This window comes from Neovison vison, chromosome 4 (genome assembly GCF_020171115.1).
Source record: "Neovison vison isolate M4711 chromosome 4, ASM_NN_V1, whole genome shotgun sequence".
Classification (NCBI taxonomy): Eukaryota; Metazoa; Chordata; class Mammalia; order Carnivora; family Mustelidae; genus Neogale; species Neogale vison.
The window spans coordinates 45,912,694-45,937,828 of record NC_058094.1 but is presented as its reverse complement, the minus strand read 5'-3'; the positions used below and the strand labels follow the sequence as shown (position 1 = coordinate 45,937,828).

Genomic DNA, 25,135 nt, shown 5'->3' with positions numbered 1-25,135 from the left:
TTAAAGTTATTTTCCTCTTTATTTATTCTTAGTTGTTAAATTCAACCTAAGGTCAGTGCTTCCATGTACACACCAGAAGCAAAGCCAATCTAACACATCATTTGTTAAATTTTATTTTTTGGCAAGTCTCTTTTCTGTTCATCCTTGGGGGAAAGAGATACTTCACTTTTATTCTGTTTTGTGATTTCTATGAATTGAGAAAAGTAGTGCTGAATTTATAGAGTTGGGGACATTTAAACTGACCCACAGCCATTAACTCTTTGGCGGTAACTTTATAAATTTCATACAGACACATGTCTCTTAGCTCTTTGCTTCACAATCAAAGCGTCAAATTACCACCCATTACATGTCAAGTGTAACCAGTAACAGGATGTTCTAGCTACAAATCTATGAAACTGACTTGGATGTAGATCAAAAGACCATAAAATCTCCCTTGCTAAATAGGTTAAATGATTACATTAGTATTTCTCTTCAGATGTTATTTTTAACTCATTTGAAACTATTTGCAGATAGAAATAGAGCTATCTTGAATGCTGATCGCAATACGAAATATATAGAATTCACAGAATACACAAAATTATTGATGATATAACATTCAACAATCAGGGTGCTATGAATTTTACATTAAAATTTAATTATGTAGTAAAAAATAGAGTTGTTATAGCTAGAAAAAAATATTTTCAGAGGCAGCAGATACCCTTGGTGGAAACGGACAGTCCTACATAGGAAGAAAATCCAGGAAGTATGCAAAGTAGACACCAGGATACTAGGCATATATAATTTAATCAGAGATCACACAATAGGACATAAAAACAGCAGTTGACTAGAATAATTATAATCTGCAACACGTGAAAACAGTTTAGAAAATGGATTAAGGTCATACTCTCTGACAGTAGGCTTCTTGGAAATACAGATGTAGAATCAGACAGATTTGTGTCATCTGTGCTACCTTTCCTTGTCATCAGATTAACTTGAACCAATAGCTTGGTATGGATTCAAGCATAGACGTGTTGTTGATTAATTAACTAAGTCTTGTCTAGTGAGACTGTTAACCTCATAGAGCCACGAATAACTAACTATTGATTGATATTTTGGTATTTTAGATGCAAAAGCACATTCTTCCTAATAACTGGAAATACAGCTTAAAACTATTTTGTGGGACAGACCTGTGATTGTCTGAAATGGTAACTTGTTAGGTATAATTCTCCTCATTAGTGACAAATGTGCATTTACACATCAGAGACTAGAATTTTAGAGATTAATCCTAGTGAAATTTTCAGGGGAATCTTGTCCAACTATATTTATGAAAGCAAGAATATGTTCAGTTATTTTTTTTTTCAGTTGGGTCTATTGACTGGCTTAAGCTGAGACTTTCTCCTTTTTCAGTCATGTAGTTACAAAAACTGTACATTACAAACAGTGTAGAAACAAGCTGAAAAGAATGTGCCACACATCCTGGGTAATCATCTAAATGCAGTTAAATTTACAGATACAAAAGAAAATACAGCCTACTCCCTTACAGTGCACAGTTATTGTTAGATACAATGTATCGCTAGTAAATGGTCATGGTCACCAACTCTAGTTGTCTCCAGCAGAGAGAATGAGAGCAAGATCCGTTCGGTACAGCTTCCCCCCATCTGATAAAGCCATTATGCTTTTCTTGTATGTTGGAATATTATTAATATCCAGATCCTGTATAGAATATAGATAGCATTGTTATCCAGCTAAATATGGAAGTTAATTAACCACTGTCAAGGATAAAATGTAGGATGAAAACTTCTTGTTACATCAATCCATTAAGAGGTAGATTAAATTCTTCCACAAATACGAATAATCGCAAGGTTGTTTAAAAATCTATTTATCACAGTTACACAGTTTTAGGCCAGTACCAAATCAGGTTAGGAATTGAATTCTACTGCTGCTCTATAAATCTTTAAAGTAGATTTCCAAAAACGGATGTGTGGTGCTTCTAGATGGATCCTTATAGTCTGCTTAAAAAGTGAGTGGCATGGTAACTAGATTACCTGTTTATTCTTCTCACACAGATCCTTCAGTAAAGCATCCAATTCGTTTTCATCTATGTATCCATTGCCATCCTGAGGGAGCAGAAAGAAACCAGTATACAACCCACTGCACGGTAACAGGGGGTGTAGGAAAGCGGAAATAACTGATTCTTCACAAAGTCTCCCTACTGCATACGTGGCAGATATTCCAACATCTTAATGTCAGACCCTCCAAATTCTTTATTGCTCCAAAGATCCAAAATACACGTGAATTGCCTCTCATGCAACAACCTTACATTTAAAATATACTTTGAACTTTTTAAAGTACTTTTACATATAACATCTCACTTTATGTTAACAGTATCCCTTCCTGTTGAAGTTATTACATTGTCGTTAAGTCTGTTCACGTGAATATGGACCCTGAGGCCTGGGGAAGCTGTGTGACTAGGCTGATATCACACCAGGTAGTGGCAGAGCTGTGCCTGAGCCCACAGAGGAGTGATTTGATCCAGGAGTAGGGGAATTAGGAAAAAATAAAGGATGGTAACTACTGACATCACAAACAGCCTTTCCTCATATACATGATGCTACCATCTATTATATGGGGAGGACTCTCCTGGATATTTTCAACTAACTTAACCCTCATCCCACTCTGGAAAGTGGGTATGATCTCCTGTTTATAAATGAGGAAACTGAGGGTTAGAGGAGTTTGGTATCTTATTCAAAGCCTCAAAACAGATCAATTGTAGCATGGGCCTTGAATCAAGAATCATCTAATTGGGAATACCATATGACAAGAGACTATGACAAGAGTAAATTGGCGGAGTAATTTTAATAGCTCATGTTTTTTGTAATATGGACCTTCAGTTTTAGGGTTTCTTCCCTGTGAGCATTTTCTAAATTCTTCTAAATAACCAAATTATAGATAAGAAAAAACTTTTACCTGATCGTATAACTCAAAAGCTTTATTGAACTCTTTCCCACACATTTTGACTCCCTGAATGATAGAGAAGAGAGCAAAGGTTAAAGTGTTACTATTCTATTTCATTGTATTTCCCTTGGCAAATCTCCCACAGTCTAACTTTTCAAGAAAAATATTGTTTATGGTACGGAAAAAAGAAATACCTGAAATTTAAGAAGAAAATTCTCCTGTACAGGTAGTAACCTTTTTAGAGAGAAATAATAGATTAGATTTTTTGGATAAGGATCAATTCATTATAACACCTATGTACTTTTTTTTTCTTTTTAAAAAATATTTTGTTTATTTATTTGACAGAGAGAGATCACAAGTAGGTAGAGAGGCAGGCAGAGTGAGAGGGAGGAAGCAGGCTCCCCGCCGAGCAGAGAGCCCGATGTGGGACTCGATCCCAGGACCCTGAGACCATGACCCGAGCTGAAGGCAGAGGCTTAACCCACTGAGCCACCCAGGTGTCCTACGTGTGTACTTCTTAAACTCACCTGGCCATCTCAGTTAATTCCAGCTTCCCATCATTATTTGAATCAAATAATTTCAGCTGAAAGACAGAAGGTTATTACTGTAACCACTGAAGAATGATTTATTGTAGGAAGGAGAAGAAAATTCAAAGTAAAGTATTTGGAGTTATCAATTACTCATATAGACTGTAAAATTTTAGAAACTAGCTTTTATTAAACTTCTAGTACAAATTTTCAGTTCTATAAGTTGGGTCAATTGCCAAAGTTTATCAGGATAATATAGAATAGTCAAGGTAATAAGGATCTTAGCTAGATTATGGAATACCGTAATTTATTTTTCTTGCAACTATGTGTATGTGTTAAGATGTGGGAGAGTTGGTGTCTGGCAGTGTAAAGTATATTCTAAAAATTTCCAAACAATAATATGAAAATAAATATTGGTCTCCCTCTTTTATAGCATAAATCATAAAGAGAAGCAACAGGCAGATAGTATGAATAAATTCTTTTTTTTTTTTTTAAGATTTTATTCATTTATTTGACAGAGAGAGGTCACAGGTAGGCAGAGAGGCAGGCAGAGAGAGAGGAAGGGAAGCAGGCCCCCTGCTGAGCAGAGAGCCCGATGCAGGACTTGATCCCAGGACCCTGAGATCATGACCTGAGCCGAAGGCAGTGGCTTAACCCACTGAGCCACCCAGGTGCCCGTATGAATAAATTCTTAAGAGAACAGAATTTTTGACTAATTTTCAATTATTTTCCTTGGATAGTAGATACCTCCTCACCATACTTACATTCACATCATACACCAAGACCCATTCAGATATAAATACACTCATACTCTTATTCAGGAAGCATGAATGTTTTTAGAAAGTAGCAACTATTGTACATGGAGGGCCTATAGACGAGATATATTAAAATGTATAAAGTTTGCATGCTACGTATGTGAAAAAGCAACATTATTTTAGTTTTTTTCAAAAAATGTGATCAGGTCATAATGGTTATAGGTTTAGTGAAGTCTCTTTAAGGAGAAAAAGAACAGTCTCTGGTTTGAAATGTTCTAAGAATGCTTTGTAGGAGGCAGATTTTTTCAGAGTCTGATACTGACACATTTTATAAATTGTTGACCATTAAGTTCTGGTATCACCAAACTGTCTACCAAGACACCTGAGCACACAATTTAGTGTCCATAGGGGACTATTTCCCTACATATATATTTAAATCTTAATTAGTACTTGATTAATTTGCCTCTCAGATTTGAACTGGTTTATGACATTGAATCAGATATGCCAGGCCAGTCCAACAGGGGGAAAACTCCCATCTGAGTAGTTTTTAAAAGACTGCTTCAAATTTCTACCTGAAAAGAGTTCTTACTTTAAATAGACATCCCATAAGACTGGCACAAAACAGAAAATTGATAAATGTAGGTTATTGTCCATTTCCCCTAAGCTATTCAGAGCTTAGATGTGCCCACTGTGACACATTCATATGCTAGTGCTATGGATTAAAGAAGATGCTTTCTTGCAATGAAAAATTTTTAATTTTGAAATTAAAGATTAGTCCCGCTTTATAATATCATTCTATAGCGAATAAGACAATAGTAAAGTTCTAGTGTTTCCCACCCCCCCTGCATAAAAGTAGATTCACAGTTTGAAAGTAAACCTCATAACTGAGGTTTATAATCAAGACTTGTATAAGATGACTTCCCAGGGTAACTAAAAAGCCTAATTCCTTTATCAATCTAATAGAACATAATTTTTATAATACGCACTATTGGGTATTTACGTAAATCTGTAAGGTAAGAATTCACTGTTCCTTTACAGTACTTAAAGCATGTATAAATATATGTACTGATTTGGACAATTTAAAAAATTTTGCCTGAATTTCAAAAATTATAATGTTGCCAAAATACTGATCCACAGCTGAATCAGTTTGGCAAAGACTTTTCCTCATAGTTCTAATGCTATGCGTCAAATGAGGAAACTACCCACTTGAAATTGATGAACTTCATGGGCATTGGATTATTCTATCTAGAACTTCATAAATTTGTTCATTCCTAAAACATTAAGGGTCTATGTGTAAAGCAGTTTCCTTAGCTCATTATCAATGTTCTATAAGATATCTTGGTTACACTATTTATCATAGCATCAGGCTCAGGATACATTTGGAACTTCTCACGCAAGCACCAAGACCATATTCTAAAATACCCATTTTTTTTTTTGGTCACCCAATGAATAAAGTAGTTGTAAGTTCTGTTTAAACTCTTACAAAATTAATGATTTTGTGAGTCATGATAAAAACAAATTCAGAACCTTCAAAAAATGTTTTTAGTTAACTAATTTATGTATCTACAATGTAACTTACATGTGTATAAATTATATAATTACACTGGCTTTGTAAGAAAAATGATCTTTTGATAGATGTAAATTACCTCCACAAGAAAGGAAATGCTCATATGTTGAGCCTTAAACCAATGATGACAGCACTCACTTGGCCTTACTTTTCAAGTGAAATGATACCTAAACGCATGTGATGCCCACATGGTTTATTTATCTCATCCTCCATAGCCTTGAGAATTAACAAGAACACAGTAATACTTCACAGGTTCTTGGCTACTATCTCTCCAAGATCAGTCTTACCATTAGGTCTGTATATTCAGCTAGTTTTGTATCATCAACAGTCTTGTTTGCTTTTTCCAGCAGGTCCTTTAGAAAGTTCTGTTAAGAAAAAGAACACTCAGGTAACTGTCATAAGTAACCTATAATCTATTTCCATTTCAGCCTGCCTTGAAATGGAATGTCCCGAGAAAGCAAAGAAAGCCTCCTTTGGAGGATAGAACTGGGTGAGGAGAGGACCTCAGAAGGGAGATTATGCCACTTGGTTCACTTGGCATTCCAGCCATGCTGCTGCCTCTGACAGGTAAGATATCTGCCTTTTACTGAGACCTGATCTGTTGTGGTCTATGTTGCACTGCTTTTATGACTTCAATTAAATGTGTATCTGGATTGTACACTGTGTAGGAATCTGAGTACAGGCTTGTATACCAGCCAGTCCAATGGGTGCATTTCTACATAATGATATCTTCATAAAAGCTCATATGGCTTTCCTGTAAGAAAGCCCCTCTCTCTGCCATTGTAACAGGAGTGAAAATTACTAGCAAGCCAGATGGAGAGCTACCTATCATTTGAAGTGCATTTTCTGTGCTCACAAACTGTGAGGTTTATAGATTGTAGGAAGCTTGTTTCTCTGAAGGGCTAGTCATGTAGCTTTTGGGCTGGATGCAGTCCCAAACACCTTGGTTAGAAAGCTTCAGCTGGCTGTTCAGACTAAGTTGGCCACAGATGATGTTCTCTCATCCTTGAAGGGTATGTGAATCATATTAAAATAGAGATTATTGTGGGAAGGATGAAAAAAGATCATTATTAATTTGACAGTTGGAGTTTAGGAGGGAGCTAAGTTTTTTTAAACAGAAATAAAAAAACCACAAAAATGACAGTGTTAACACTTAGGCATATAATATTCATTTTGTCTAGAGCTGTCTATTTGCGACTCCTTTATTTTTTTCCAAAAATGAATTAATGCAGTTATGGAAAACTAAGCAGGTACTGTGTTTGGATATATTGAAGGATTGGGTTTCTTTGGTTCTGCAGTGGTTTATCTTCTTCCCAAATGTACGAATTCTGCTGCGCTGGTTTAACTTTATTCTTTTTGAGGAAGGAGACCTTTTTCTTGGTTTGATTAAATGCATTTTCATTCCAAGCATTCCATTTCAAATCCAAAGTGAAGCATGGAAAATTCAAAGTTATGTATTGGGGGTGAATTTTATTTTTGAGCCTTATGAGTCTTTTGTCAGAGATTAATTGGGTTAAAAAGCTTCATTAGAGACTAAAATGGTGGTCACAAAAATAGCCTGGGAGAAACCTGGGGCCGCTGAGATTCAAAGTCGTGTCTGAGAGCAAGTGATGTTTTACTCTATTATGGATCTTAAAATTAGCTTTCTTGAAAGATCCATTAAAAAAGAATACCAACTTATCTTCAAAATTCCCCAGAGAGGAGGACTTCTATTTAGAATCTCTTTCTGAGAATAAAAATGTAGAACAAAGAAGGTCAGTATTAGAAATGAGCTAAGGTTTTCATGGTGAACTTGAAATGATTTTTAAAAGGTTGGTTTTTTTGTCCTATAGAATAAAGACACAATAGCTTAACTGTTACCTCGTGAGCTCTAGGTTCTTGTGCTGCAAGTCTGTATAAAATATATGGTTTTCATGTTAGAAATGTTTATATTTCCAAGAGGCTGCTGTTGACTGTGTTTGAGCAATTTTACAGTGGTGCAAATGTCCTAGTTCCATCTCTAAAATTGTCTGTGACTCAAGCCACGTTAAACCATGACAAGGAAACTGAATTTGATATTCCTATTTCCACACTTGACAAGAATCATTATCAGGTAGTCTAGATTCTTTCATGAGCAGCTAGGTAAATTTGAAAAATTGACTCTCTCTAAATTTCTGTCTCTCTGTATAATGGAAATGATAATACATGTCTTGCAGGTTTTCTGAGAGGATTAAATCTTAAAATACATTTCAAGCACCTAATACTATACCTGCCACATAAGTATATTAATTTGCCTCCTGTTTAGTTACTCTCTATCCCGGAGATTGACAAAATAGGGTCTCTGGACTGGGAAGTCTTGGGGTCAGTTTAAGGAAATGACAGAAAGAATGTTGCCATACTTCTACTAAATTATTGAGTTAATGAGTAATACAATGTATTGTGCCATGTGTATTTCACAAAATCTTTCATATACAGAATTTCACTCGAGCTTCACAGTAAATCGGAGTGAACGGTATTATTATCCCCATTTAAAAGAAGAAAAAAGTATCAATAACTTGATTTTAGATCTCTTTGGCTTCTCCTTCATATCTTTTCCTCCCCCACCAGCTCTTCTGTACATCTAGGAGAGATGAACTGACAAATTCAGTTTCAAAGTTACAATTTTTCAGAAGTTTGATGATAGTAGGACTTTGTTGTTGTTCTTGTTGAGAGGCAGGAGGTTTTATGGAATGGGTAGGGAACCTGGGGGCAGAGGAGTTTGGGTTTAAACATTGCAACCCAGCATTATCTTTCTGTGTGGCCTCACTATATCACTAAACTCTTAATCTTTTTCCTCATGAAGGTAGTAGTGATTTCCGAACTCACATGAAGATTAGATATAATAATGTGCATACATATTGTAGGTGTCCAACAATTGTTTGTCTTTCTCTTGAGAGAGAAATCTGTTTATATTCATTTAATTTATAAAATGGCAAATTTCAATGAAAAGGAGCATCTTATTTGGCCTAGAATATTATTGTTCTGTCTATCTAGTATAACAACTTGTTTATATCACAGAAAATGCTAATTTTTTTGCATTCCTGAATAGAATTTGAAGAAGTACTTGATGTCTCTTCTTTAATCTGGTACTTCATTAACGATGTGGAAGAGTGGGTGAAAATGTGCCATTGCTCAATGTAAGTTTCTTTTGTGGGAAGTTTTTTAAAAAGTTCATAATTAAAAGAGTTCATAATTCTATTCAAGAGGAAAAAAAAAACAAGGTTTTTATTTGCTTACCTTAAGTTCCTCAGTTTCTATGAAGCCACTGTGATCAGTATCATATTTTCTCCATGTCTGTAAGTAATTTTGGATAAGGAAAACCAAATAGATTAAAAAATACACAACAATTTTCCTACACTAAGTAACTTTCTGAAGACCTCACTCATGGACAGAGCTCTATTTTACCTTCATGAATTCCTCACAGGACTTAAGCTGCTGGCATCGGAAGAGCAGCAGGAAGTTCTCTTCTGTGGGCAATACATGAGCCAACTGAAAAAGATTTAAAAAGTTGTAAGGGAAGCAACCCTTATCATTACTTCCTGCTTGGTTTTCTTGAATATATTAGAAGTTTTATTGCCTAGAAAACCAGGAGAGGAAAAACGTTAGGACTGACCTTCCCTTTTTAATACTTTGTTCCCACAGAGAAGCATTGTCTTCTCTAATGCGTGGGTGCCCCTGAGTGACGGGGCTGCCTGGTCAGTGAGGTGGCTGCAGCAGGTGTGTTCAGAAAGCTCAGATAACACAGGTCTGACCACTCCTTATCTGCTGGACATCCAAGTAGATTCATCCCGGTGGCTTGAACCCTTCATCTCTTCCGTGCCACAGAGCACTGCTGCTCTTCTCAGGGTGCACAGAATGTGGTATGCGTAGAGATATACATGACACGGAGAGGCAAAGAAAGTATGAAAAATGCAAATGGAGGCTAAAGGAAGGAAGGAAAAAAAATGCATCCCCAGCTCTGAGGAGAAAGCCTAAGAGATGCAGGGAAGATAAACTGAAGACAGGGGCGCCTGGGTGACTCGGCTGGTTAAAAGTCTACCTTCAGCTCAGGTCATGATTCCAGAGTCCTGGGATCACACCAGTGTCAGGCTCCCTGTTCGGTGGGGAGTCTGTTTCTCCCTCTTCCTTTCCCTCTGCCACACCCCCCAGTAAATAAATAAAATATTTTTTTTAAAAAAAGGATAAACTGAAGACTATTGTAAGGCAGTGGAAAGAGAGGGGGAAAAGACCATTCATGATGAAGAATGAAAATGGAACAGTAATAGGAAGAAATAGTTCTCACATTGTTGGTTTTAGCTAAGAGGATATCCACTTCAGATCCAGGGCTTGGGTTTAAGACCCTATTTATGACCCTATGACTTGTCTCCTTAGATCTCAGTTTATAACTTTAGAACCCTCCTCTTCCTCCTCTTTTTTAAAAAAAAAAAAAAAAAAAGGGTTCCAGATCCCATTTTAAGATGACTGTAATCTGTTATGTGTAGGAGGGAGGGAGCTGGATTAATGGCCTCACTGCAGGCCTGGGTTCTATTCCTGGCTCAGCTGCTAATTAGCTGTGGTCCCCAGCAACTCCCTCAGCCACTTCTGGAACTTAGTACCTTCATCACTAAAATAAGGAGTTATGAAGTAGAAACCAATGTCTCTTAAATGTACTGGGTTCAAAAGGACTTTGAGACTTTGTTAGAATCACTACATCTTCACCATTAAAGAATGAAACTACACATACAATGTTTCACCTAATTTCCTTGAAGTTCAGGCATGGACCCTCATCCTTGGACTTTAGACTAAGCACCTTTGGTATGGATCAACCTCAAGTTCAGTATCTGTTCCAAAATTTCTACCAAATTATAGGGAAATCTATCTCCCCATGTCCCTTTAAAAAAATTTTCATCCACTTAGGCATATTAAAGCTTTTTAATATAAAATGTATCTTTTCAAATTTATGTGTTTTTATGTCTTAAAAATAATACCTCAAATTAGATCCATTCAGCTTATAGACATTACATGTGGAAGTGAAACTAAGGAACGGAGCCATATATCTTATTAGAATGTCAATATGACTCCTCAGAAGACCTTTTCTTATTTTGAAACAAAGGTCACTAGTATAGTTATGCATTTACATAAGCATTCATTTGGGAAATAGGAAATAGCTAATGCCAATTCTTTTAGTTAACGGTATGTAACTTGTCAGATACCACTTTGTAAGGTGTTGTTGGCCCATTCATTTCTGGAGGGCAGGGACCATGCTTTGTCTGAATCTCCTATAAGCCGAGGGTGGTCCTCAGTGAATTATATGCCTGACCTAAATGCTTCATTAAAAAAACCTACTTAACATGATTTGTAGTATTTGTTTTTACTATCTTCATTGCAATTTTCTATATTGCTTGAATTTTAATAGCTGTGTTTTCAACAAAATGTAACTTTTCTTAAAAAATTATACACAGAAAAAAATAAAAGAATGAACTAGTAAGTAATTACTAAGTGTAAAATAAGGGAAAATTTAACCATCTTTGTCTCAAAAATTAAAGTTCGTATAACTGGCGTAAAATTTAGAGGTCTCTAGAATGTCAAATATAGAGATGGTAAAATTGTTCTGCATATATAGTAAAAACGTGTATTTCTTTTTCCCATGTCATTTTGGTCCTCCTCAGTTTCATTTATTTTAAAACATTACAAACTATATTTACATGCACATTTTGAATCTATTAGTTTGAACTGTTAATGTTAAACTGAATATACAGCCATCCTATTTTAACCTTTAGAAAAGCATCTCAAACATGTAAAAGATTATAATGAAACAAGCTAACCATTAAAAGAGAAACAATATGTGTGGATAGGATGTAACTATCGTGAACATAAATCATCTTTTTAATGGTGTGTTTCACCTTTGGTCCTTCTGTTGACGCTTCCATCAATATACTGGGAATCAAAGTTCAAATTTCAGAGCTGGGTGCAGTACTCTCCAGCACTAGTGTCTTAGAGCATTTCTACAAATAGGAGAGGTCTTTTATTGAAAGTGTCAAGTAAGGTGGCTTTATTCTCAGATTTGTTAAGTCCCTGCTGTCCACGGAAATATTCAGTATTGCCTGATCCAAGGTTACTGGTAATTTCTTAATCCTTGGGCTGCCTGACTGTTCTTTTATGAACTCACAAAACTCCGTTATGGTTTGGAAAAGAGGGGAAGAATATCAAGGCAATAATTAGAAGGCAAATGATAGTAACCAGAATTCCTCAGCTTCAGGTGTGAGAACTGGTACCTGTCATTGAGAGTGGGGAAGTAAAAGTTGCCTGTCTCTCCTAAATATATAAAAACTACACACATCTTAAGGATAGGGTCTGTGTCTTATTACTGTTTCTTTGCCCAGCACCTGCAAAAATGTCAGAAAATACCTTACTGAATTTATGAAAAAAGGCAATGGAGTATGGCCTAGGGTCACCATAAGCTCTAACTAAAGTTCCTTTGGAGATAATTCAAATAACTTATTACTGAATTGTGGATAGATTTGGGGTGGATATTGTGATCCTCTACCCAGAGGTTCCTTTAAAAGGTGCTGGGAGTGTTACTTTGGGAGAGCCTTTGGGGTGCCTTTGGGAGATTATCTAGGCTGAAGAGCGCTGCCTTCCCAAGGATACTGTCTGGGGGCTGTTGCAGCTTTCAAGTCCGCTGTAGGGTCAACTGAAGCCTCTACTATATAGTCCGAGACTATATCATGGACCACTGTCTCCCTCTGCCCAGCCCTCTCTTTTTATTTCCCCTCAACAGGTATTGGTCCTAAGAGCACCCCCCAATAAATTTACTTCTTACTCATTTTTGGCTTAGATCTGCTTCCCAGGGAACTGAACATGTCACAGGGTTTTTACACTTTTGTTCTATTCCTAGGAATAATGTAGAACCCTCTTCTTATGTCTTAGAGCAGGCTGAAATTCTTTGCTGTAGCTCATAGAGCTATGATTCAGAACCTACTAGGCCCTGTGCTAGATACTGGGGATTCATAGTCACTGTGGGTAAGAACCTTACAGGGAAGCAGATAATTTCAAACATTATTCCCACAATTTCAAAAAAGGAGATGTAGTGATAAATTTCAAGTATTAGTTACAAAGACAGCACACACAATGGGCAATTTTACTAAAAACATAAGTGACTGAGCTACATAAGTCAAAGCACACATGAAGCATAATTCTTAAAGACATTGGTGGTGCATGTTAACCTCCTTCAACACATATTAACAGAGCATTCACTTCTTTCATTTGGAAACCAGAGAAGTATTCTTCCTAGGCAATTAAGTGATTCCAAGAAATTGGGAAAGCAAACAATCTTACATAAATTTAAGGCCAGTTGAGTTTAACAATTTCAATATGAAAAAATATATAAGAAGTTGTTAAAAGTCTTGGTCTTCAGAAGAACGGTGTAGATTTTCAGTTTTTTAAAAAATAATGATAGCAACTACTACAGTGTGCCAGGTTGATGTATTTGTTTGATGTTTCTCACATTTGATGTTGGTACTTATATACTATCCCTCTTTACAAAGAAATAGGCAGAGAGGATAAATGAATTGCTATCATTTAATGTGAACCAGATTTGAAAAATCCGACCGTCTGACTTTCTTGACCTTTGAAGCCTTTGGACCATCTGACTTTCTTGACTTTTGAAGCCTTTGTCTTTAACCATCATGCTCCATTAAAATTTCCAATCAAAAACCTTTTCCTCATTATTGAAAATTATTTATCTGGAGGGAAGTTTTTAATCTGATTTTACTGTTCATCATTTCCCCAAATTCTGAGGTGATAAAGTAGTCTGCTATGAAAAATTACATTCACTATAGCTAAACTTACATGCTCAAATCTTACTGTGGAAGAAAAGAGGGAAAATAGTGTCTGCCTCCCTGGGAGAGATGTTACAGTTTTAGGATTAAAATAGCTTTTAGATCTATTTTTTTTTTTCAGTGTATGTACTGACCTGGACAAATACAAAAAAAAAAAAAAAAAATTGAAGAGGATGGTAGTTTCCCACATGTTGCCCAAGGGATTAAGTGAAAAACTTAGAGTTGATATCCTACTAAGGGAGATATCTGTACTTACTAGAAACTTCTTCTCTGGCACTTATATTATCTGCTGAATCATTCAGTCTTCCTTTCTAATTATTTTAACCAGCCTTCCCCGCAATAAAGCTATTAGCCTGAATAAATTTAGAACATTTTTCAACTGTCATGGTGTTTGTTAAAGTATCTCAAAATTTCAGTGCTCCTGTTTTGAGTTCATATTAACAATCTCTTTATAAATGAACTGTATTTGTGTGAATTTTAAAATCTAAAGACATGAAATTTTAAAAGTTCAGAAGAACGACATCTATATACTACCCTTCATTTTAAGTATTTCTGGATCGCAAAAGCATGTTGTTTGCAAGGTCAGTCCATTTCAGGATAGAACTCTGAAAATTAATCACTATATTTTCTGATCTTTTGAACAACACATTTCAATTAAAGTCAAATCACTTTAGCTCATTTCCATAGGAAAGCAGACTACCACATGAATATCATTTGGTTTGCCTTTAGATTTTTGAGGATCCCATCTGTATGCCTATTAAATATATAGGAACAACTAACTTCTTCTCCCTTTGATCAATAAAGTGACATTATCTTGATGTGACTAGGTAGATTATCATAAATTTTGGAAAACATGGGGTTTCCCATTCGATCATGGCTGGCTGGAGTGTGTGTATTTGTGTCCCATGTTATATATAGGATTTTTTAGCAAGTGATATATGTTCAGTTGGGGAAAAAAAAAAGATGAACTTCATTTTATTCAACTTCCTAGTGGACACACCAAATTTGGGCATTCCCACTCTTCCTATCCTCGTTTATGACATATAATCTCTAACTTTCAATTTCTTCTTTCCAATGATTTTCAGAACCTCTCTTTACTCTCTTCACTCCTACTTACCCACTCTAGACCTAATCAACATGCCTGTGAACTCCTGCAGTGATCATTCTTTCTGCTCTCCCATTCTAATGTTCTCTCCAACTAATCCCCCATTCTACCCCTCCTCTTGCGTGTGGCTGATAACTCAGATTAATGAAAAGAATTCTGGAATCATGGTCAGACCTAGGCTTGCATACACCTGTTGTCACTCCCTGCCACTGGGGCCGTGGACACAGCATTTAAGCTTTCTGGGTTTCAGTTTCTTCATCCTTAAAATGAGGATTTTTGGCTAGTTTTCCCCAGGAGTTTCATCAGGCAAAAAATTCTGTGTCCTGGGATAGTTAGTTAAGTGAGACACATAAGAATTTATTTGAAAGTTTTTCTCCCTTTAAACTCTGTCTTCTTCAGCTGTTCCAAGTTTTGCTCAAATCATGTTTCAAATGCTTTGGCTAGATAACTCCTCTATGTTTCATGCATTCTGTTCAACCAAGCTAAACATAAAGCCTTCCCCTAGGTAATCAACCAACTGAAGCTTGGAGCTATTTTCTTTTAATGTAGAAGATGCACAGGTTATATATTATTTTAAAAAAGTAGAGTAGTTTAGAGGAACATGATTGGGTTCTGGCTGTTTCACCATTTCTTTCTTATTTTTTCTTTGGTCAAATTCTATTGAAGCCACAGATTCCCCAGCTATAAAATAGGTCCTTATACTATAAATTAGACTCCCTTTATTTTGTCACAGGATCAAATGAGAGAATGCATTTTATAAATTGTATATTGTCATACTAAAGTAAATTTTCTTACTGTGATTACTATAAAATTTCTCAATTCTTCATTTTAGCCTCCATTACCTTCTTTATCCTCATCTATTACCTATCTTTACTCACACATAAAACTTTTCTATAATAGTTTATTATCTCAAACTTCTAGAGAAATTTCTTTCCTCAAACTTCTAGGACAATGCATCTGCTAGTGGCCCCCAGGCTCTCATTCAAATATGGCTTCAAATTATAATTCGTAAGTGGTGATACTCTACCATGTATAGTAAAACCTGGATTCAAAATGGATTCATCGAGTCCTTTTAAAAGTGTGAAATGCATGTGAATTAGATCATGATTTTTTTAATACTATTGTTTAATTTACTTTCACTGAAGAAATTAAGTAAAATAAATAACTGAGACCACTGGAGTCCTTTAAGGTGAAGTATGTTAAATATCAGATGATGGTCCTTCCTCTACTGGAATTATAAAATATGTCAAGCTTTGAAATAACCACATCTATAATTTCACTGATTTTAGATTTTCCAATTCATTTTGAATAGATTTACCTCATCTCATTTATGGTCTTTTAAAAGTTATTTTCTTTTCCTTAACGATTTCGTATCTTGATGAGTTTACATCTATGTGAATCTGTAAGTCCCAGTACCGTTAATTTATTTATTTATACTGTAATGAGTTATACAAAGGCAAGGGGAAAGTGTATACTCCAGGGAAATGTTTTAATTACAAAGGTAATAATAGTATGTCCTTTCTTAACTCCTTTTATAGGTAGCTGCTTAAAAATAAGCATTTCACATTGAATGACAGATGTCCTGTAAGATCAATTAATTGAAAGCCAAGTTAATTCTCTGAATCGAAGGTAAATTATGACTACATGTTGTTGATGGCCAGACTACATCACAACCTAATACACTAAGAATATTATAATAATATAATTATACTTTTGATTTGGCATATTTTAAAATATCACCTATTAATTTTTCTGGACAAAGCTGCCCACTCAATTTTTCTAATAGGTTGCAGAGATCAAGTAGCTGAGACACCAGAGCTTCAGAAAGTACAAGTAAGGAAAACAACAGCTCTTGCACAAATCTGAGAATGCTGAAGAGCTGATGCATAGTCAAAGTCTGGCTGCCTTGACTCATAAACAAAATTTGTCCTCCATAGGAATAGTCCTCATCAGAAGATAGGATTTGACACCCACAATTTTATCTTTCAGAGACTCAGAAGAAATCCTTACCTATAACACATCATAAAATATTCATTAACTTTAGTTCTTTGTTTTTACTAAGGTCAACTGCCAATCTTTAAAATAGAACTTCAGGAACCAGGATGCAGCTTTCTGCCATCGTCATAGTGATGATAAATACACAGAAAACTGTATGCTGTTAAGTAAGAAATACCAGTGAACCATGTACTTGGTAGGTGTTTTATCCAAGTGAGGCAGGGTAATGTAATGGCAAAGGTACTTTGCCAGGTGTCTGGGACCTGGGCTTCTAACTATACAGCAGGTGTCTGGGACCTGGGCTTTTAACTGTACCGATGCCAGCAAATAGGCACATAACCAAAGGCAAATCATTTCACCTCTCCACATTTTGGTTTCATAATGTATTATATTTAGGCTCTGGATCAGGCAAACTCTAAGGTCTCTTTCTTAGCATTTTGATTTTATAATTTTGAATAGCAGATAACATTTTACTTAGGCAAAATAAGCCTCTCCAAATCAAATCAAATCAAATCAAATATGATCTTGTCATATCCTGTCTGAGTTGGATTCAAGTATAAAATAAAGCTCATTTATTAAAAAATATATCAGAAAAATACTAAGTTCCTTACCTCTACAATTCCTATTTTTCCATCATCTCTCTGCCCATACTGATCCACGAAGGTTTTCATCTCTGGTGATAACTCCTAAAATTATATGAAAAGGTAAGAAGTTTATTAAAAAAAACTATAAATTATGCTTCTGATATGTTAGTAACTTTTGCAAAGAAAAACTGGAATTGAAACCATTTAGAATTATGCACACTGATGAACTATTCTCATGAAAACTGAAGACATAACTGATACACAGTATTTACTGGTTTCAAATCAAAGGGTTACTATTATAATTTCTGAATAAATTACTGATTTATCTTCTTTAGTTTTGAGAATATGCTATCCTTTGAAAATGTAGTCAGAATTACTGAGTAATGTCTCTTCATAACTGTTAGTGAATTTAAATATAATGTACTTTAAACATTGCTTCCTTCAGGAAATATTCTTGTTCCAACTAATTGCCCTATAACATTTTCCTTATTTTAACACGTTTATCCATGGGAAGTAATAAAAGGTTTTCAGTTTGGACAAGCAAGAAATGTGAATGTTGGAGTGCCTCACATTGAAGAGTGACAATGTTTCTAGTATCTTCAGGTTCCCAACACAGAATGGCATTTACTGATTAAATACATTGAACAACTAAATTAAAAAATTCAGATAAAAAAATGACTTTACCAATTTGTACTTTCATTAGAGACAAACAATTTTGATGATCTTATTGAAAGCTATTGGTTATATGTTCAGGAGCTTTGCCTCCAAGAATAACTTAAGAGAGTAATTTTCCAGTGTTTCCATTTTTTCCTGAGATGTTTCCTCTCCCATGTATTTTAGTACAAGAAGATATGTTTAAGAGGGACAAAATGAATGCTTTCATCTCATTTGAACTATTTTGTCCAATCTATTCTATTGCTTACATAATCTCTTCACATATTGACAGATTAGAGGGCTATGAACTGTAAACTAGTGATCTGAATATAGAACTAATATCCAGGAAGTTAAATTTATACCCTTGGGTCTCCAACATAGCCCATTTTAGATAGCCCTGTTGCATCAACTGAAGCCAATTTAAAATAGGTCAGCCTTTACTAATATCCTATTCTATTTTATGTCCTTGGAAAAGTGTATTAAGGTCTCAGTTTTTATCATAACAAGGTGATGGTATTATCTAGCCCATGAGTTTGCTTTAGGGATAGGTAGGTTAATATAGTTCGAGACTCATATTGAAACTGAATATCACTACTACTAGTTATTGCAGAATTCTTTTTGAACCAAAGTAAATATTTTTAGAAGTGAAGTAACAAATGGCAATCAAGCAATTTAATTATAAAGTAGTCTCTGAAACAAAACTCTTCTATGGTTTAATTATAATTTGTGTTTATTAAATTTTATTACAGCAGTAAGAGAAGGAAAGAGTTCATCCCTTGGCATTAGTGGGATCTTCAGTTTAGTTTTTTGCATATATCTTAAAGTAAACAAAAACAAATTATTTGATTTTAAATCTCAAAAATCACATGTACCACTAGTTTAACTAGCAGACATGACATTTAGTTTGTGAACTTCTTGGGTGGTAATTATGTCAAAATCTAGGTTTTAAACAGTACAAAATGTAATGACAATGATAATAAAATGAAGCTTTATAAAAATGCAAATTTAAAGACAAACTACCATGTTTAGTATAAAAAGGTAGCTTTGAAAATATTGTGGGTTTTTATATTTCATTAATGTTATATTCAGTTGGAGTATGTGCGTGGCTCATAAGCATTTGCCTTCCACTTAGGTCATGATCCCAAGGTCCTGGGACAGAGTCCCATGGCTGACTCACTGCTCAAGGAAGCCTGCTTCGCCCTCTCCCTCTGCCAGTCCTCCTGTCTGTGCTCTCTCTCTCTCCCTTTCTTTCAAATAAACAAAATCTTTTAAAAAATGTTATGTTCACTTATAATTAGTGAAATTTTCAAAATTTCACAGTAATAATATGACAACCCAAATAGTGCTTCCATTAATACAATGAAATTTGTTATCCTGTGGCCAGAAATGAAAAGAAACCTGGTTTTTAAGATTAGTCTTTATGTTCTACAAAGAAAGAAGAAAGGGTTTACTACAATGAGGCCAGTAGTATAGTGATGTGTTTGTCCAGTACATGAACCTCTCAGTCTAGATCTCAATTTAGATTTTAACTATCCAAAGCCTATACACATAACCCAGAAAAATACTCAACAATCAACATATTAAGCAACTTGATATAATCTCATACCTGTGCTCAAGTCTGCTATTTTTGGATTAATACCTAATAATCAGAATTTCCAATAGCTTAAAACTGGAACCTGGGCAGTAGAAAAAGAATTTTAAATCTTTAGAACTCTAACATGCAGTTATTTGTTTACAAAACAGTACAAATATTTAAATGGGAAAAGAAAAATCTCAAAAAATATAGTTTCTAAATATCTGAATTTCTAAACTGAAAATAAATCACAATATTAAAATTCTAAAAAAATAAAAATATAATCATTTAGCTACTAGAAGTGTCTTGCAATGTTTTAATTTGAAACTATTATGACAAGTAAGATTATTCCGAACAGATATTTTAAATGAAACAAGGAATTGTTTTTGCTTTATTAGTCAAAGATATATAGAACTATAATATTACATGAATTTATTTATGATAATATATAAAGAGGGGAGGGTATAGAGAGAGTGTATAGAACATTTCCTATTTTATTTGATCCTTCCAGGTTTATATAATATCAAATCTGGCTAAAACAATCCCCAGAGTGTTATCTGGTTTTAAATCCATTCGGTCCATGATTTTAGCAACTGATAGTTCTGTAATACATTATAATACATTTTAGAGTCCTCTGGTAGTCTTCTGAATATGTTGTACAGAGATGTGTATTACACAATTTTCAATTTAGTTAGAAAAAAAGTAACTCTGTTAGTAACATTTATAAAATATCTATACATACATCAGTGCTTAAGGTGATCTGCTAAAGATCACATACATCTGTGTTTTCCTCTAAAGACATAAAAATTATATATAATATGTAATTAAAATCTCTAGCCAATAGTTAGTTAAAAGGCCAAAATCATTAAGCTCTAACTAGCCCAAATCCAACACAGTCTTCTGAAATGTAGTCTTACATAAACCCCAGTATACTAGTAAAATTCTTGTCCTATTTTCCTCTGTACAATCATCCCATCTATGTTCTAAACCCGGGTATACTTTATTTTTATGCTGAGAACATCTTAACAGGTAAATTTAAGCCCACAGGAAGTTATTCATAATTGGTAAGAACGGTCATTTATTTAATTACCTAATGGCTTAAATCACAAATATACCTTGCTTTCAAGACCCCATTAGTTGTTTTCAATCAGAGTATAGCTTTGCTTTTTAAAAATATATGAAATTCTTAAAATTGTTTTACTTTTTACATCTCTGACTTTTGGGTTTCTCCCTCTTAACAGAAACGAACATCTTTCTTGTTAAGTTCTTGCTCATTATTATGTTACAAATTTTCCAACTTTCCCCCAGTGAGAAAGGTCAAGATAGAACATTTTCTTATCTGTCCAACCACATCAAATCTCAAAATAAGTAGCAATAAAACAAGAGATCCATAATCTGCAGATCTGTTTCCTGACCACCAAGGGGCAGAAATGTATTTCTCCGCCCCCTTCTCCCCCCACTTCTCACGCAGTTAAAGAGAAGTTAAAAATTACCTTGTAGAACTCGATCGAAGACGAGGTGATCTGCTAAAAGGTCTCATGCACCCTCACTTTTAAGCATTATTAAAGCAAGTACAAGTACAGAATCTATATTTGAAAAGCTCTGATTTCATAGTGTAAGGTTTTTCCCTTTAGGAGATCTCTTTCTGTCCCCTTTTTATCCCCCCTCCCCCACAGTTCGGAAAGGTGCTTTTCCTCTCCTTTCTCAAGTCAATAAATCTGCATTCCCTGGAAACCACTTGATCTCCGATGGCTCATTATGAAAACTTCAGAATATTTATGTTTTAAGGTTGAAGGTCTTTTTCCTTGGTTGCAAACTTAAACCTACCAATCCAGCTTTCTTCCGTGCTTGCTGGAGTTCCTGAATCAAGTTCTGCAGCTCCTTTCCTTCCAGGTAGCCACTTCCTGAAAAGACAAAGAGCCATCCAGGTATCAGACAGGAGTTTCTTCCCCTTTCAATTTCCATAACAGCTATAGTTCTGGCAACCTGCAAAGCTCTCTCCCCCCGTACATTAATTAACTCTGAAAAAATACGGAAAGGGTAGCGCAGCCCTCTCCTCGTGTCAAAGTTCGGACCCCCTAAGGGAAAAGAAGGATGGTATAGCCAGAGAAACTTTAGGGTGTGGTGTCCCCTTCTCTCTGCTCCTTCTCTCTCACTCTCCTCCCCCCCCCCCTTCCTACTATTAGCATTCTTGGAGAGAAAAAAAAGTTGAACGTTCTGGGCTAACGTAGAAAACACACATAAACTTTCAAGTTGATGGTTTGAGAGGAAGTGGGAGAGACAAGATTAGGGAGGTGGGAGAAGAAGTCAAGAAACGAGGGAAAATAGGATTAGGAGGCTCAGGGGAGGGGAAAAGGATAGAAAAGGGCAGGGACAGGGGGTCTTCAAACAGTTAAAAAGAGAGGAGATAATCACCGTCTGCGTCGAAATGAAGCCAGATCTCGAAAAACTGTGAGGCTGTGATCAGGGAGGATTGCAGGTGGGATTCTGCCATTGTACAGACGAGTGTGTGCGTGTATGAGTATGCGTGTGTGTGTGTCAGTGCGAGTGTGGGGTGAGCAAAAACCTCAGGGTGTGTGTTTGTGTGTGTGTGGTGTGTGTGTGTGTGTGTGTGTGTGTTTGTGTGTGTGAAAGAGATCTGCGGAGGAAGACGGGGGCGGGCGCTGCCGGGAGCTGTCCTCGGTGCTGCTCTTCTCAGGCGGTCTTCCTGAGTTCTCTCCACACCCCGCACCCAGTTCTCAGTATTTATCCTGACAGCGGAGCTGGGCCACGCCTCCTCCTGCCTCCCATTCCTCATTCCCGCCTCTAGCTCGCATCAACCTTTTTCCCCTCCCAGTTTTCTCCTCTCCTCACAGGAAAGCTTGCTGGAGCAGGAGTTTTAGAGTGTAGGAAGCAGCAGGTGGTGGGAGATCCTTAGATCAGAGACTGAAGCCTAAAAACAGACACTCTTTCCCCCAGATTCTCCTAATCCATAAACTATCTTCGTTCCTGAATATTATAGTGAAATAACATAAAGAGGTTTTGATTTTCAGATGCAAGGGGAAAGCTGATAAACAATAACACCATACAAATGGTGTGTGTGTGTGTGAGAGAGAGAGAGAGAGAAGAAAGAAGACTTCTCTGAGACATTTTGGTATTTGAACAAAGTCAGGTGAAAGTATTAGGCAAGTATTTGGCAAGTATTAGGATACTTTGATTAATGTGTACAATTAATTTATTGCTATCAACCACTCTATTTTGTACTGGGGCATCATCCTAGGAATGTTTCTTAAGATGGTTTAAATGAACAAGATCTGCCAACATGATGAAGTAGGATTATGTGGGGTTTTTTTTTTTTCAACTTGAAGTAGTCTTATAACTGGAAAGTGATAAAATTATAAAATCTTAAAATGTTAGAGGAAGAAGGGATCTTAGAAACATTATGGTTTACTTCCTATGAGCTTAGAAAGAACAAGCCGAGCAAAAAGAAACCAAGATTCTGGTCTAAGTTTATACCTAGGTGAGTTACTGACCCAGCTAACACCCTATTCGGAGGCCTTAACATATATATCTCTTCTTTCCATGCCAAGCAATATTTGTTGAAGATTTTTTTGGGAACTGGAAGTGACCATTGGAGTTGGAAAAAGAAAAACCTACCTAACTGAATACATGTTACATTTTTAATATGTAATAAGTATAGATAGTTTATTAAATAAATACTTCTAAAGTGTTTGGTTTTGAATCTTTTGAGATCTTGAGGTCCTCTAAAGGCATACCCTATGTATCTGATTTACAATGGTACAAAAGCAAAATGGAGGAACAAGAGAAAATCCAAATGCAGCCAATGTAGACTTAAAGTGAATTAAAGTGAATTTACCAAGCTCTATTTTTTTAACCTTCTGAATTAACTATGAGAACCCTCAAATTTGTGTTTCTTGAACTACAATTCTACCCAGCAGTGGATTTATGGAATATTTTATGTGGATTCTTTTCAGAGACCCATTATTTGAAAGTTGATCTCTTTCAATAAACTTCTAAATGGAGTTCTTTCTTCTATAATACTTGGCAGTACACAAATTATTTTCATTTTAGTTATTTTATCTGATTCTCACTTTTAGTGACTGAGAGTGTTATGTGGAGCAATAGTATTATTCTTATTTTACACAAGAGGAAAATAACTATTCTTGGAGTAAATAGGGTACATTCAATGCTCAGTTATTTGTATTTGTATTCATCTAGTGAGCTTTTATTAATACTTGCTATGTCAAGTACTCTGCTGGACATTGGAAACCAAAAGACATGGTGGTTGCCTTCTTGAAGCTTAGACTTATGGGGATATGATTACATGCATACAGATGACTGTACATACGGATATAATAGAAGAATGCATAAGTTAATATGTCTGCATAAGCCTCCTTGTTTTTCTGCTGTGAGAGTTGAAGAGTTGAAGTTGTATGAAAAATATGGTATGTGATCTTGGAAGCAAATACTGGTGGGTAAACTTTGAAAGGGAAGTGAGAATGTATTGACTATGGAATGGCTTGAAGAAGCACTCCGACCCTTTCTGGTATTGATACTAACAATGTCTAGACTCTGGGTACAGCTCTGAGACAAAAAGGCTAGGAAAAACCCCCACATGAATTAAACAAGCCAATGAAAAGAAAGCTAACGTTTATATGCTTTTTGTTATTTATGACTAATCTCCTTCCTGAAACCCACTTCTTAACCCCCTGATGGGTGCAAAGGCACACACATGCACACACGCTAGTATAAATTCTTCAATAGTTCCACCACAATTTTTTTTATGAGTTTCATTTTAAAATATTACATGGATTTTTTAAAAAGATGTACATGAGAAAGCCATCTCTTTTCCATTTCATTTCTCTAAAGCTATGATGACTTTAGAATTTCCATGTGGCAATGTTTAGGTGCGGTGATTTCAGGGTGGGAGGGTGAGAAAGGAGTGGGTGTCTTTCTTGTAGCTGTGTACAAATAGCAAGCACACTTTTTACTTTTTATGTTCATGTGGAGTGGCTTTTAAGGGAACTAATGTAGATTATGGAGATCTAAAGCTCCCTTTTAAATCACCTCTTAGTACTGTCACTACCCTGAGGTAATCAGTATTAAATGCCATATGCTTATACAAATATCCAAATACACATATATGGGTTTGTTATTGTTTTTATTTGGTTTCACAGAAAAGAGGCTATATTCTGTATATCACTCTAAATTTCACTACTAATTCAAGGACCTCCCTCTTTTATTAACATCAGCATCTAACTCATACTTTCCTAACAGTCTAATATTTTTAATTAACCATAATTATAGATGTTTAGATTATTTCTATTTTTTTTTACTGTGACAAATAATGCTGTGACAAACACCTCTATCCATTTATCTTAGATACATGTGTTCGTAATTACAATAGGACAGAGTCCCCGATAGTAACATTATTAATGAAACAGTGTATTTAAATTTTTAAACACACATTTCCAAATTATTTTCCCCAATTTGTAGCAATTCATAGTCAAATGAATAGAGTCTGAGGATGACTTAGACTCATTTGTAATGAGCGTTATTGCCTTTTAAATTTTATGCTAATCTAATGGGTAAAAATAGGTTAT

The 25,135-nt window shown here is 35.4% G+C and overlaps 1 protein-coding gene across 1 annotated transcript; it reads right to left on the bottom strand.

Annotated features, from left to right (window-relative positions):
• Window positions 1-22,272, bottom strand: CALB1 (calbindin 1). The gene is made up of 11 exons (XM_044245346.1): window positions 21,948-22,272; window positions 21,360-21,436; window positions 17,333-17,407; window positions 9,207-9,290; window positions 9,039-9,095; window positions 6,071-6,148; window positions 3,462-3,517; window positions 3,129-3,168; window positions 2,947-3,000; window positions 2,025-2,096; window positions 1-1,692 (listed from the first exon to the last, which is right to left on the bottom strand). The coding sequence occupies exons 1-11, from the start codon at window positions 22,024-22,026 to the stop codon at window positions 1,579-1,581; spliced, it is 786 nt and encodes a 261-aa protein (XP_044101281.1). The 5' UTR covers window positions 22,027-22,272; the 3' UTR covers window positions 1-1,578.
• Between the last annotated feature and the right edge of the window lie 2,863 nt (window positions 22,273-25,135).

Excerpts from the sequence above, each read along its gene's own strand:
- CALB1 (XM_044245346.1), bottom strand. The coding sequence starts at position 22,026 with ATGGCAGAATCCCACCTGCAATCCTCCCTGATCACAGCCTCACAGTTT. Across the intron at positions 21,437-21,947 it reads GCTTCATTTCGACGCAGACG|GAAGTGGCTACCTGGAAGGA; the intron begins GTGATTATCTCC and ends TTGTCTTTTCAG. Across the intron at positions 9,096-9,206 it reads CCTGTGAGGAATTCATGAAG|ACATGGAGAAAATATGATAC; the intron begins GTAAAATAGAGC and ends AATTACTTACAG.